We start from the raw sequence: 14,148 nt of genomic DNA, 5'->3' as shown, positions 1-14,148 counted from the left end.
GATAATCTTGGTAAGGAAAAAACGAATTTATTTTCAGACCTGCAGTTTTCTGAATGTAGTTTTGAGTAGCCCTGGTGTAAGTAATGTATTAGAAACTTTGAAGGCAGTTCTTTAGGTATCTTGTGTGACATTTGATTTCACACGTGAGCAGCCACAGGGCAACTTCATATTTTAATTCACTTATGTTGACTCCCAGCTTTAGTCCCCATGAAACTCCTTTGCAGAAAAGTATGTTGTAGGTCTTACTGAATTTACTGATGTGTTCCAAAATCTTCTTGTCTCACTTTGTATATGTCCTCAATCTTGAAAATAGAGCTGCTTTCATGTGAATAATGTGTGACATTGTTCTTTCTTGGTTATAGCAAGCAGATGAGACTCTGGATTTCGAAGAACAGATCCTGGAAGCAGCTAAATCCATTGCAGCTGCTACCAGTGCCCTTGTGAAGTCAGCTTCAGCAGCCCAGAGAGAACTGGTGGCACAGGGCAAGGTGGGTAAATGGGACAAGTAGCAAGGGTAGGGGGGAGAGCATCAAAATTGAATCTATTCTCTTAACTATTCTATGTTGAAACAGTAGCAAAGGAGTTTGGGAATGACTAATGAAAATGTAAATCTTTTCATTGCTTATCACAAAACATGACCCAGATCTGGTTCTGTTTAAAAAAAAAAAAAACAAAAAAACAACAAACAAACAAAAAACCTATGTTTAGTTAAACCTCACAAGTGTAATCAAGTGTTTGACTCTCAGATGTTTCAGCTGTGGGGAGTTTTTGTGTTGTTAAACACAGTTTCAGCTCTGTTTGTGAGTTTTTCATTTCATGAAGAGCTGCGATTCAAGCTAATAACGTATAGTCCCACAACACAGCTTGGGGCTCCAAACCCAAATGTACCAGTATACGGTACCACTCTGGACCAGAATAGCAAAGGGCCTCACTAATTGTGCCCTCAATTTTTTATTGTCTGCTTCAATGGGGACACAGACCTGCATGCAAATTTAGTACATTTAAGTGGATGTGTTCGTAATTATTGTTGGGACCAATGGAAAGAGTACTTGTAACATATGTCGTCCTTTGGGTCTGGTCAGGACTGAGGTCCTTGTAATTCATTTCATATCCATCACTGTTGTTGGGTTTTTTTTCCCAGTTAATATACTTTGAAACTTAAAATCTGAACGTCCAACAGATATGTTGCCTGTGAGAACAATTTGTTATAGGATCATTTTGTATAGTTATGGTTTCTGATTTCGTCTAATTCTTTATTCTGAGCAGACTGTGCCATGGATTCTGTCACAAAAGCGCTATGCGGTCTGCTTCAGCTAGGATTCCTGGGGAATTTGTGCTTTTAGTTCCAGCAGGGGCACAGAGCACTTGTTTCAGAACAATTGTGATGTAACTGTTTGAAAGGACCCACCGTAAGCTGTAGCTATGGAACTTACCAATAATGCATAAACCAAGATACTATTACTACCCATTGAAATCTGGCTGTGGAGACAGTGCAAAAAATGAGGGTTTTTTACTTACCTGCTTCCCTTAGCTTATTCTGCAGTCTGCTTTTATGTGGTAAGACCTGTTCTTATTTAGTTTCATGATGACAGACAGCTCGCTTTACTTTCCCCACCACCACCACTGTAGAGTTATACAGAATAATACAGAAGGAATTTCTATCCTGGTACCAGCCCTGAGTGTCCCTCAGGTAGTTTAGGCTTCTTTGCTCCCACAGATACATTTCTATTTACATCTTTCACATTGAAGCTAACAGCACTTGCATCCTTCTCCATCCAAGTTCAGACAATTGCTAAAACCACTTTAATCAGTCTGTTTGAGGAAAGCTGTAGCTTGCTGCTCTATTAGAAGCACACCTGTGAAATTCAGGGCTGTATTAGCAGACCTTTCAGCTTGCTTTACTGATTTTAGCCATTTTGCTTTATCTGTCACTCTTCTATAGCATCTTGCTGAAAGATCAGGAATTTTTGCAGCGAATGGCTTGTACTGATGGCTTCTTGCCTGCTTGGAGGATCTGCAAATAATACTGTGATGTTTAAGGGGAAAAGTTAATCCCAACCAAAATAAAAATTTAATGAAACATCAAACTTCAGAATTGTTTGTGGCACATCCTCTCATTATGATATTTCTCTCAAATAAATAAAACCATTAAGATATTTCTGAAATAAATAAGCCCTAACCCATTTTCCTTCTCTTCTTTCTTTACTAAGTACTAGTACGTAGGTCATTGGTCACTATGGAGTGTCCTCTGATGCCTGTATCTCCAGGTCAGCCAGAAGTTCAGGCAGCTTCAGGAAGCTGACTTCCAAAATGACTGACCAAATTCCTGCCCATAGTGCATGGCTCCAGCCTGCCTAATGCAAAGATTTTGTTATTGATATTGGGGGAAATGTTTTACTTTTCAAAGAAACCTGCTGAGACATGTGGTATGGACGCCTCCCAGAAAAGCATGGCTGGCTTGTAGGCAGGAAGGACAAGTTTGATCTGCTCCACATCCATCGTTTCAGTACTGAACAGCACATGGTACTGACTGGTGGCTTACATTCCTCACTGAACTTTTTATTTGGTATGGAGGCAGTGGGAAATTCTTACCCAACTGCATGGATGTGTGTGAACCAGGCACGTTCTTGTCCCAAATAAATTCCCAACATTGCTTTGTAAAAGGCTGTGAAAGTATCTTACAGGGCAAATTGGTGCAATACTGTAGTTAAAGAGTTTGCTGAAGAAATTGTAAGTGAAACTACTTTCCTGTGTGAAATTGTCATAAAAGAATTAATTTTATTTTAGGCAGCCGTTTCCATTTCTGCAGTATAGGTGAAGTCAGGGAAGTTGGATCTGATGTATCTTCTTTCACACCCCTATTCAGTCACTCACACATAGAACCATAGATGAGTATGGGTTGGAAGGGACCTTCAAAGGTCAGCTAGTTCCAGCCTCCTTGCAAGGAGCAGGGACATCTCCAACCAGATCAGGTTGCTCAGAGCCCCGTCCAACCTGGCCTTGAATGTTTCCAGGGATGGGGCTTCCACCACCTCTCTGGGCAACCTGGGCCAGAGTTCCACCACCCTCACTGTAAAAAATTTCTTCCTTGTATCAAGTCTAAATATGCCCTCTTCCAGTTTAAAGCCATTACCCCTTGTCCTGTCACTACATGCCCTTGTCAAAAGTCCCTCTCCAGCTTTCTTGTAGGCTCCCTTCAGGTACTGGAATGCTGCTATAAGGTCTCCCTGGAGCCTTCTCTTCTCCAGGCTGGACAGCCCCAACTCTCTCAGCCTGTCCTCACAGGAGAGGTGCTCCAGCCCTCTGATCACCTTCATGGCCTCCTCTGGACTCGCTCCGACAGGTCCATGTCCTTCTGATGTTGGTGGCTCCAGAGCTGGACGCAGTGCTGCAGTTGGGGTCTCACCAGAGCAGAGTAGAGGGGCAGAATCTCCTCCCTTGACCTGCTGGCCACGCTCCTCTTGATGCAGCCCAGGATGTGTTTGGCTTTCTGGGCTGCAAGCGCATATTGCTGGCTCCTGTTGAGCTTCTCGGCCACTAACACCCACAAGTCCTTCTCCTCAGGGCTGCTCTCAATCCATTCCCTGCCCAGCCTGTATTTGTGCCTGGGATTGCCACGACCAAGGTGCAGGACCTTGCACTTGGCCTGTTGAGCTTCATGAGGTTTGCATGGGCCCACCTCTCGAGCCTGTCAAGGTCCCTCTAGATGCTGACCGTACCACACAGCTTGGTATCATTGGTGAACTTCTGAGGGTGCACTCTATCCCACTGTCCCTGTCACTGGCAAAGATGTTGAACAGGGCCGGGCCCAATACCGACCCCTGAGGAACACCACTCATCACCAGTCTCCACCTGGACTTTGAGCCACTGACCACATCAAAATTCAGACATCACTAACTAGACTCCTGCATTTGTGGTCTACTTAAAATACAGGTTTTTTGGGATTACTAGGCAAGAAAAACTTGAAACCTAAAGAATTCAGGGACCCTAGCGTATTCTTTTGTGTAAGTGATTTCTCAGGTTTACAAGTGTCACCATAGCTATGAGAGAACAGATCTTCTCTTTATGTTGATGCTACACATAAGGATTCGATTCCGAACCCTGGGATCCTCATTATGCAGAAATTCCTGTTTACATTTCTTTTAAAATACAGAAAACTTCTGACCATGTTTACATTTCACATCTTCCAGCTTCTCTCCCTAAAACTCCCAGACCCAGGTAGCTGAGGATGGGAGGCTGGCAACCAACTGTAGAATTTTGTTTCATTACTTTCATCTGACATGGGAAGAAAACTGTCTCTTGGTTCTTGCTGGTACTGCTGATGCTGTGAATGCTTTGGTGGATGAGCCATGCAGAAAAATGGCTCAAATGCCATTATTAAGCACAGAAGCAATTAGGGGGCTTCCCTGTGGAACTTTCCGGTTTGTACCTTCCCATGGTGCCAGAATCAGAAGAGATTCAGGAATGATGTAAATCCAAATGTATTGTGAAGACAGAAGTAAGTTATTTTAAAGGAAGGAGATTAGGAACCTACTGCTTCAACTGTTACTTAGGCCAAGGTCTTGGCTGCAATAGTCACTACTTGGAATCATAGAAGCATAGAATCTTAATGTTGGAAGAGACCTCCAAGATCATCAAGTCGAACCGTCAACCTGACACCACCATGCCTACTAAACCATGTCCTGGAGTGCCACCTCTACATGTTCTTTGAACACCTCCAGGGATGGTGACTCCACCGCTTCCTTCGGCAGCCTATTCCAGTATCTGATCACTCTTTCAGTAAAGAAGCGTTCCTTAATATCCACTCTAAACCTCTCCTGCTGCAACTTGAGGCCATTTCCTCCTGTCCTGTCACAAGTTATTTGGGAGAAGAGACCAACACCCGCCTCCCTACAACCTCCTTTCAGGTAGTTGTAGAGAGCAATGAGGTCTCCCCTCAGCCTTGGACTTCTACACATGTTCCGAGGATGGGGCAATTCAGTCAACATAGCAAGATGGACACTACCTGAGCAGGCAGATGTGTGCTGGAAGCACTTTTACTCTCACAACCAACTCTCAGTTGGATTTTCTGCTCTTGTATGTGCTGGGCACAGTCCCAGGTGCAGGTGTTTACTTTTTTTCATGGATTACTGTTTCTCTAAATCTGAGACAAATAAATTGTGTTTTCTGTTTCATTGTAAGCCATCTCTGAACTGTTTTTTTTTCAGGTTGGAGCAATCCCTGCAAATGCAGCTGATGATGGACAGTGGTCTCAGGGACTTATTTCCGCTGTGAGTACCTACTTCTCTTAAGGAAAGCTAACACCTTCTCTGGAGAAATAATATCCTGTGAGAATACACAGTGACTTTTTTTTACTGTCTCCTAGGCCCGAATGGTGGCAGCTGCAACCAGCAATCTCTGTGAAGCAGCTAATGCCTCAGTGCAAGGCCACGCTAGCGAGGAGAAGCTCATCTCATCGGCCAAACAAGTGGCAGCTTCTACAGCACAGTTGCTTGTGGCTTGCAAAGTGAAGGCTGATCATGACTCTGAAGCCATGAGGAGGCTACAGGTACTTGTGTTCTTAATTACTGAAAACTCATAGTAGTGCTATGTAAATGCTCTTCTAGCACTGTGTGAAGAAACCCCAGATTTTAGAAATAGTTTTTTGAATTTTCAGAATTCTATTCAGTTTTTCTTCCTTGTGGGATTCTGGGGCACTTTTATTCAGCAAGGATGAAGTGATTACGCATTTGTCATTCAGCAGTAGCTACAGCTCACTTCACTGCTTGTTTTATTTTTCATTTTTAAAAGATGTTGGGACATGCAAATGTTGAGTGCCCAGTGCCAAGGCCTGGTTTAGGTGCAATACTGATAAATTCATATTCATGATAAGCCACAGGAATACAGGAGTTGAGAATGTTTACTACGTGCATTTTCATAGCGACTGAGTATAGTTGGTTTCTCTGCAATTATTGTGCATTCGGTTAGACTCCCAGTGAGCCTGCAAGCAGGTAAGCACAGCCAACTTGGTTGCAGGAGTATCCTCCTGAACTCTGCAGGAGTATGCATATGTTAGCAAAGGACTTCCCAAAGTACCAGCCTGGGTTGTGGTCAGTTTTCCTTTGTTCCTGGGAGTAGAACGTGCATAGAACGCTGCTAAAATTGAGAATCGTTGTCAGACAAAAACAAGAACAGAAGCTGATGCAACATCTCAGCTAAAGCCTGATTTAACTTCTCTACATGAAACTGATTCCCTTTCATATTACACGTACATTTCATGTTGAGCTTCTCTGAACTATTACTAACACGTAAAATTCAGTGTCTCCAGAAGTTTTGCTGTTCATTTTAAAAATTCTCTGACATCCTGTCCTGCAGGCTCAGACTGGCATGTAAGAACTATTTCAGCTCCTTTTTTCATAGCATCAACGTGGAGTATCTTTGGTGGTAGTGAAATGTCCTCTTTTCCTCTTATTTGCACAGATACTACTACTGGACACTCATTATAACAGTTCATGTGTGAATAGGTAAAATCAATTCCAGCAGAAACACGTATGACTCAGTGTCTGAGCAAGAGGAACTGATGTCATTTTTTTCGAGGCAGGAAGATGGGTTAAATATTTAGGAGGAAGAAATAAATGTATGTGTTTGTGAAAAGTCTCTTTCTGTAGAAAACCATAGGATGTTAATGTTATCTCTAAAGAGGAGACAGTTCTAGTGCTTTATAGTGGATTCGCATAGATTGACTTTGTCAAGGGTCTGTGGGGAGGTATCAGTAACTGGAAGATGGTTCTGACTTGTAATGCAATCTGCACTTTAATATCCATGTGCCAAGATGGATCTGAAGGAACTTTAAATGCAGAACAAACGACAGAAACAGGAACAAAAACAAGTACTAGAGGCTGTTTTCTCAGCTCTGCCAGGAAATTCAGGGTACTCAGTCCCTGTAGGCAAATATTATTAAATAGACATCACATGTGAAAAGTTGGAAGGGAATGTGAAAAGGAAACGAGCCCTACCATGGATTGAAATGAACTTTGCCGCTTTACCAAGCTTCATGTTAGTCTCAAAATGAATAATGAAGGGAATAGCAGTTTGCACTTGGAAATTATGTCCTTTATCATAGCAAAAACAGTGAGTTGATATCTACCAAATATTTTACTGGTGGATTTGCCATAACTACTGAGGTTTTTCAGCTGGCTTTGCCCCCAGCACAAATGTTTTCACATATTGTCTTTGGATGAGGGCTAGACTGAGCAAAGCAAATTTCAAATAATTTGTCCTTGGGTCATTTCAGGTGGGAGGAGAGTTAAGTTGAAAGGGAGATGAAGCTGGAAATATGCAATAGGATTGGGGGGAAGGGGGGCAGGTTCAGAGCTGGTCCTTCTGGCTTCCCCACCTAGTGCTGGTGTGGCTGCAGCCTGTGAGAGCAGGCTGTCTTGGCCAGTGGCCTGTGTCTGGAGCAAGCGTTCCCAGCACAGGTGACACCTGGGAACATCAGGAACCACAGGACAGAGGACGCTATTCCTGTGGTCTCTCACTGTAAGCTACTACAGTTTAGGGTTTAATACAAGAATAGTCTTCCTGGATCAGATCAGAAGTTCATTAAGCTCAATCAATATCCTGAGTCCAGCAGTGGCCACTAGGAAATGCTTAGAGAAGCAAGTAAGAATAGGGTAAGCATGCGTGATACTATTCCCTGTGTTCTTAGATCCAAGCATTTTTCAGCTCAGGAACTTCCCAAGCCAGAACCACATTCTGTATGTTTACTAAGACTCTGTGGTTTTCTCCTCTTAATTTATCCAGTCCTCCTTGACCCTGTGTAACCTTTTAGAGTTTAATTAACACTTCTTGGGCAGTAGATTAAGCTAGGACAGCTGTACCTGTCCGTCTCAACCTGCTTCTGCTGGTTTAAATCCAGCCAGTACAAACAGCTGAATGACGTGCAAATCCACTCCTGTCACACACAGGTCTCAAGTTTCATTTACGTGACAGGCATCTTCCCCGTGCAGGGGCTCCAGCAGGATTTAACCATTCACATCCTTCTCCTCATGAAGTATTTGGTCGCTCTTCAGAGTACCTGGTACAAAGTAATGCTGCGCAGCATTACTGAAGTCAGTCTGAGCAGTGATAAATTCATGTCACTTTGACCAGTCTGTGTTACTGCAGGAGTGTTGATCACATGTAGCTTCTGGTATCTCAGCTAAATACTTCACAATTAAGTGAGGTGTCTCTCCATAGCATTCCACTGTGCACTGAAGACTTACCCATCGTAACAGGTGGTCTAGGTGTTCCCCTTGCTCAGGAGGTGGAAATAGTCTTTGAATGGTGCTCTGTCCCGTTCTCTGAAGTTGTTTCTTTGCTAAAGCACTTGAAATACATTTTGGGGCCCACCTTTCAGTGTTGGTATGTATAATTGTGTAGAAAACATAGAGCTAGGTCCCCCAGTCAGTCTCTCAGAATGAGTGACCCATGATCTCTCTCTCAGTGCTAAGTCTACATCAACACAGAATTTTCTTTTCCTGCCTCTGTCCTGACATCAATAAAGAGGTGGAAAGGAGGAAGATTCCAGTAAGAGCCAAGAAGGAGGCGTAGGTCAAATTCTAGTGTATCCACCAATTTAAAATACAAAGTATCAGACAAGACTTACCTGGGATTCACAAATTTAAAGGACTGCCAGTGGTATATGACAGATCTCATTTGCACCTCCATGTGCAGTACCCATTAAACCATGGACCATTCTTCTCCCAGAGCCAGCTTTCCACCCCTTTCACCAGCTTTTAGTACACTGAAGCAAATTCAGTGCCAGATCTTACAATGCTGAGCCCTATACTACCATCACATGTCTGCACAAGGTATTTCCTAGCCAATGGTCTTCAAGACCTCAGTGCTTCACAAAAGGTGCCAGCTCCATCTTTTAACTGTAGTAGAAGAGAGGTTTGAGTTTTGTTTGTGATAAGGATTCTTCTTCCACTCATCTCCATGAGGACCACAGTAGGAGATTCCAAGGCCACTCCTCTGGTATCCTCCCCTGTATCCGTTAAACCAGTGCCTGTGGACATGGTCATTACTGAGCATGTAGTGTGGAACCTCTACTGCCATGGTGCATTACTGAATAGCAAAGAGACCTTTGTCCATGTTAGAATGCAGGTAGCTTGGTTACTTATTGATTCACAATTGCTGACACTACTCAGTTTAGACAACAAAAGACATATTGCAAATGTTTGACTGTTTATCTTTAAAAGTCTGAGAATGTTTAAGGAAATTTAATTTTAAATGATATAATAATGGCTGTGTAAGTGGCTAATTTGCCCTGATGAAAGTGCACTAATTTAAAAACTTCATTGCCTTAAAATGTTTCTTTATAGGCTAGCTTTCATTTTCTGTTTTTCCTCAAAAAAAAAAAAAATCTGATCAGTGTTCTGCATAACATAACTTGCTATTTCATCCACTGTTTTATTTCAAACTGTAGGGAAAAAAACCTCATTTGTGACTTTCTCAATTTCTAGCTTCTTCATTAAAGGAATTGTGTTCCTCTCTATACCATTTATTTTGAAATATTATTTTGCTTTTCCTGTGTAGTCAAGCAAAGATGTTTTAGTTTTGATGCTCAGGTGAATCAACGTTACAGTTAGGCTTTTCTGTTATTACTAAATTTCTTTTGTCTTTTTCAAAGGCTGCAGGAAATGCTGTTAAGCGAGCATCAGACAATCTTGTCAGGGCAGCCCAAAAAGCAGCATTTGGGAAAGCGGAGGATGACGACGTTGTGGTTAAAACAAAGTTTGTGGGTGGCATTGCTCAGGTGAGTACAATCACCCAAGAACTAAAGGAGAGAAAAACTGTCACAGAAATGTATCATAGTGTTACAGTGTCCATCTGCCGCGTTGCAGGCTGGACAGATCCCTGTAGAAATCTAGGATAAATTCCTTGATGCCTCACCGTTAGGTAACCACTGACAGAGCAGCAAAGCGATATGCTGTAAGATGTCTACACTTCTTCATTGATCATCTACTGTAATAGCAGTTACCATTGTCCAATATATTTTATTTTTGTTCTGATTAAGTTAATGGTTCTTTTCAAACTTCTCTTGTGTACTTTAAATATTCCCAAATCTTAATGAAACACTAGTTTTGTATGAATATAATCAAAGAATTAGAGAGTGAGAGATAAGAACTGATGACATTTTGTTACTGTGAACATAATAAATATGGGGAAATAAAAATAGTATTTAAAAATCGATTTTAAGATGCAGGAAAATCCTGTGGATACTGCAGCAATGAGTGTTCAGTTTCACTGTAACTCAAACATTATGTTAAGACTTGGTGCTTATCCTACATGTGCAAACCTCTCACCCTGATGACTGCTGGGGGAGCACAGCACTATAAAATCCATCATGTATGTATGGTAGAGCTATGCTCGTAGACTCTTTTATTTCTTTTTTCAGTCTTCTCTAAGAAACAAGCGATAATACAACACTGTTCTTGATGGCATAGTCCTGGAACCTGGAAAAATTTTAGCAATCCTGCCAGGTCATTGAAACTGGTGCTTCTCTGGAGAACGCTCAAGGCCTAGCTGTGACTGGTGTCATAGAGAAAGGAATCTTGTTTGACAGGCAGTATTCCTTGCTATCATAATTCATGCTTCTGTTTTCTAGATCATTGCAGCCCAAGAAGAAATGCTGAAGAAGGAAAGAGAGCTGGAAGAGGCAAGGAAAAAACTGGCTCAGATCCGCCAACAGCAATACAAATTTCTACCCACAGAGCTGAGAGAAGATGAGGGTTAACCTGCTGAGATTTTCTTCTTTTTATTTCTTTTTAATTTTTTTTTTTTCCTTTTGAAGAAATAAGCTAAAGGGGGACAGTATAGTGAGAACTGCTCTGACAACATTCTGGTATGCCAAGCACTTACCTAAATAAACTGCCTGTCATAGCTTTGGATGAGCAGAGGGCAATAAACACTTGTTCTTTCTCATCTGGTCAGCTGAGGTGCATGATGGTCAAATAATGGTACAGTGTTAGGTTCATCATTCCTGTTCCTTCCTTGACTTGTATCTCAGGAGAGAATGTTTCACTTTTTACTAAAGATACTAAGTCAGTATTATTGTCACTTTCCTGATGCTTGAGATATTTATCATTCCTTGACTTGTTTTAAAACATTCATAATATTAATAGGAAAGGAGTCAAGAAATCTTTCATATGATAAATATCACATGAGCTGGTGGTTCTCCCCCAGCTACCCTTGGAAAAAGAAGACCAAGGCAGAGAAAGATATATGTCTGAGTGAAGAAACATGCTTGAGTGCGGGTTTGAAGAAGATGCCTGTCCTCTGTCAGTGTTATATAGCTGGTTCACCCCAAAACTGGAGGAATTGTCTCTGCACCTGTTTGCACTAGTAGTATTACTCCTTACCTGATACCAACAAGCTTCTGCTTGTACAGTATTTAGGTTTACAAAATGTGGCAATAGCCATTCTTCAAAGAGCTCAGAAAACAAAGAAATTGAAACCTTGTCACTGCCTCAATAATAGCAGGTTCATGAAGGAAAATGCTGTTTCAATTATATACCTCTAATGTGTGACTACTTTTACAGTATTATACACACATACACATGCTCTAACATTGGACTGACTAGTTTGCATTTTGTTTTTAATTGAAGTTATCTGGTTCGTACTGGGAGATTTCTGTTAGAATGTATGTTAGTTAAAAAAGGGAAATGCCCAGTACAACAAAAGACTATCACAACCCTTATTTTAATAATTTCATTTATAACTGTTTTGTTTTGAAACCTGTGGGTATTGTAGGAGAAAAGAATAAGTGATTTACAAGTAGACTTTTCCTGTAATATAGTTTTTAAAACTCTGGACTCTAGGGAGTTTGTTTTTGTAGTTGGTAATGATGAAAATTTACTCACCAAGGAAATGCAGAGAAGGAATAGCAGCAATCCATCAGCAGTCTCTGTCTTCTGCTGCAGACAGGTACGGTATGCTCTCAGTATCTCTGTGGTGACCTAAACAATAGCAATAAGGGTAGAGTGAGTAACACATTTTACCCTGGCACAGACAGAACACAAATCACAGCAACTTCAACTACCAAAAGCTAAACTGTTTGACTAACTACAGAAGAACCATCTCTCCTGTCGACAATTTCCAACATGCCTCCAACTCCACTCAAGCCCTCTTAAACAATAATGTCAAGTCTGTTTAGGTCACTGGATGTTGCCACCCTGGTCCTTCTGAAGGCTGTGCTGTCACCTACTTACCTGCCAAGTACATTCACCTGAGCCTGTTATGTTACATGCATACCCACCTAGTTGTCATTGTTGCAGAAATACTTGTCTTGTAGACTCAAAAGTAACCCCTCTAGTGGTAGATTTACCAGTTTAGATAGTGCTAACTCCTCATTTAAGTTACGTGCATGAGATACAATTATCAGGAATTTTGTCACACTAGTGTTAAATATATAGCAAACAATGACTAGAGAATTAATAAATATTAAAGTGTACAAAGATTTTTATTGTTAGAGTCTCTTCTCTGGTACTGAAGTATTTCAGACTCAGTAGAGTTGCTGGAGAATCCACAGTCATAAGAGGAAAAAAATTGACAAATCCCAAATGGAATCACTGGCCTCGACAGATGTGCTGTGATGTGTAGGCTTGTGTGCATATGCAAACCCTGACTATCAGAGACATGCAATTCTGAGTTCTGTATTTTTCCACTTTAGCACAACTGGTTTGATTTTTTTTCCATTCAACTTTGCACAGTTAATTCAGTGAGCAGTGCCACAGAATCTCGACGTTAAGAATTCCTACACAAAAAAAAAAGGCTTCCTGTAAATTTTTAGGCAGAAGGCTAAATTGGTGTTTATTGCTGTAAGACCTAAGTAAAGACAGCTCTAGCGATGGGGATTTTCTGCTGCTGTTGGTAGGTTCAGCTTCTTTGCAGCTTATGGCTGTTTCTCTGTTTTGACCTGGGTAGCCTCACAATACCCTCTCTTTTTCGGAAAGATCTGCAAGACAGATTTGTTACTGCTTCCCTTTCAACCTGTGTTTAACCTATTATTTGGTCTCACTAAAGCACGAAGAAAGATGATGCTGTCCTTAGGACCATGCCAGTATTTTATTGTAGGTATAATACTGTTGTAATATATTTTGATCAGGATGGTGTTTGCCAGTTTGAAAGAAGCCAAATGCCTGGTCAAATGCAACTATGTATGGAAATTGTATAGCTAGAAAACTTTATCAGTATGTAGAAGGAAAGAGCATGTTCAAATTGTGTTCAGATAAATTTGTTTGGGAAGTGCATTTTAGCACAGTTACCTTGAGACCTCTCTATTTCTGATTTCATGTTCCCTCTTATTTGACAGTAAGTATTGTTCTTTTTCTCCTTACTTATGTGCTCCATAGAGGAACCACAGTCAGATGAGTAGCTGAGCTGAACAACTGAAGTATTTTTTTACTCTGAATTTCGATTCTTCATTTGAGAAACATTAAGAGAATATATGCTCATCTATAGTCTTTCTATTTCAATTTTTTTCTTGTTGTTATAACTTGCAGTACCACTGAAGTCCACACATGCACGTCTGTGGTTTGGAACTAGTCCATGCATTTATTTGGCATGGAGACTTGCAGCAGGAAGTGACAAGCTGGAGTAAGTGGTGGAAGCTAATTAGTTAATAAGAAGGACAGATGTTTACTTTGTTCTGTTAATTTGTGAAATGGTGAATGAGCTCTGTTGTATCTCACCCTTCTTCATGTGGAATTCACTTTAAGGAATTGTATGCAAATTAAAAGTAAAATGCCTCAAAGTTGTTTGTGTACAAATAGTCTAGTGTCATTTTCCTAGCTGTTCAGAAAAGAATTTGAGCATTTTATCATTTGTTTAAACTTTTCTACATCAGAAACTTCAAACTAAGAAATGTCTTGAAACAAAAATTGAAGGCTAGACTCTTTTCATCTGTCCCTTTCCCTTTTTCTGCATCTTCATGACTTGATTCCTAATGAAGGGATGAATACACAATCTAGAAACTTCCACAACATAAATATGTTTAGCTCAGGAGCACATTTTTGCTTTTAATCAGTCCAAAGTGATAAGGTATTCACCCCAGGAGTAACACACGTGCCATAACTACATTTATCTTCCCTACATTTTTCTTAATCTCTAGGTTTGGAATTTTTT

The 14,148-nt window shown here is 40.9% G+C and overlaps 1 protein-coding gene across 1 annotated transcript in view; it reads left to right on the top strand.

Moving 5' to 3' along the window:
• The window catches only part of TLN2 (talin 2), a 184,594-nt gene extending 170,817 nt beyond the window's left edge, over positions 1-13,777 (top strand). The window contains exons 54-58 of the mRNA XM_086756871.1: positions 363-488; positions 5,208-5,270; positions 5,366-5,548; positions 9,653-9,778; positions 10,631-13,777. Of these exons, the coding sequence (XP_086612997.1) occupies positions 363-488; positions 5,208-5,270; positions 5,366-5,548; positions 9,653-9,778; positions 10,631-10,759 (627 nt within the window). The 3' untranslated portion in view covers positions 10,760-13,777. The remainder of the gene's footprint in view (positions 1-362; positions 489-5,207; positions 5,271-5,365; positions 5,549-9,652; positions 9,779-10,630) is intronic.
• The last annotated feature ends 371 nt before the right edge of the window (positions 13,778-14,148 follow it).

This window comes from Chlamydotis macqueenii, chromosome 12, assembly GCF_036417535.1.
Source record: "Chlamydotis macqueenii isolate bChlMac1 chromosome 12, bChlMac1.mat, whole genome shotgun sequence".
Lineage (NCBI taxonomy): Eukaryota > Metazoa > Chordata > Aves > Otidiformes > Otididae > Chlamydotis > Chlamydotis macqueenii.
Note: the sequence above shows the minus strand (reverse complement) of the source record. Positions and strands in the feature narration are given on the sequence as shown.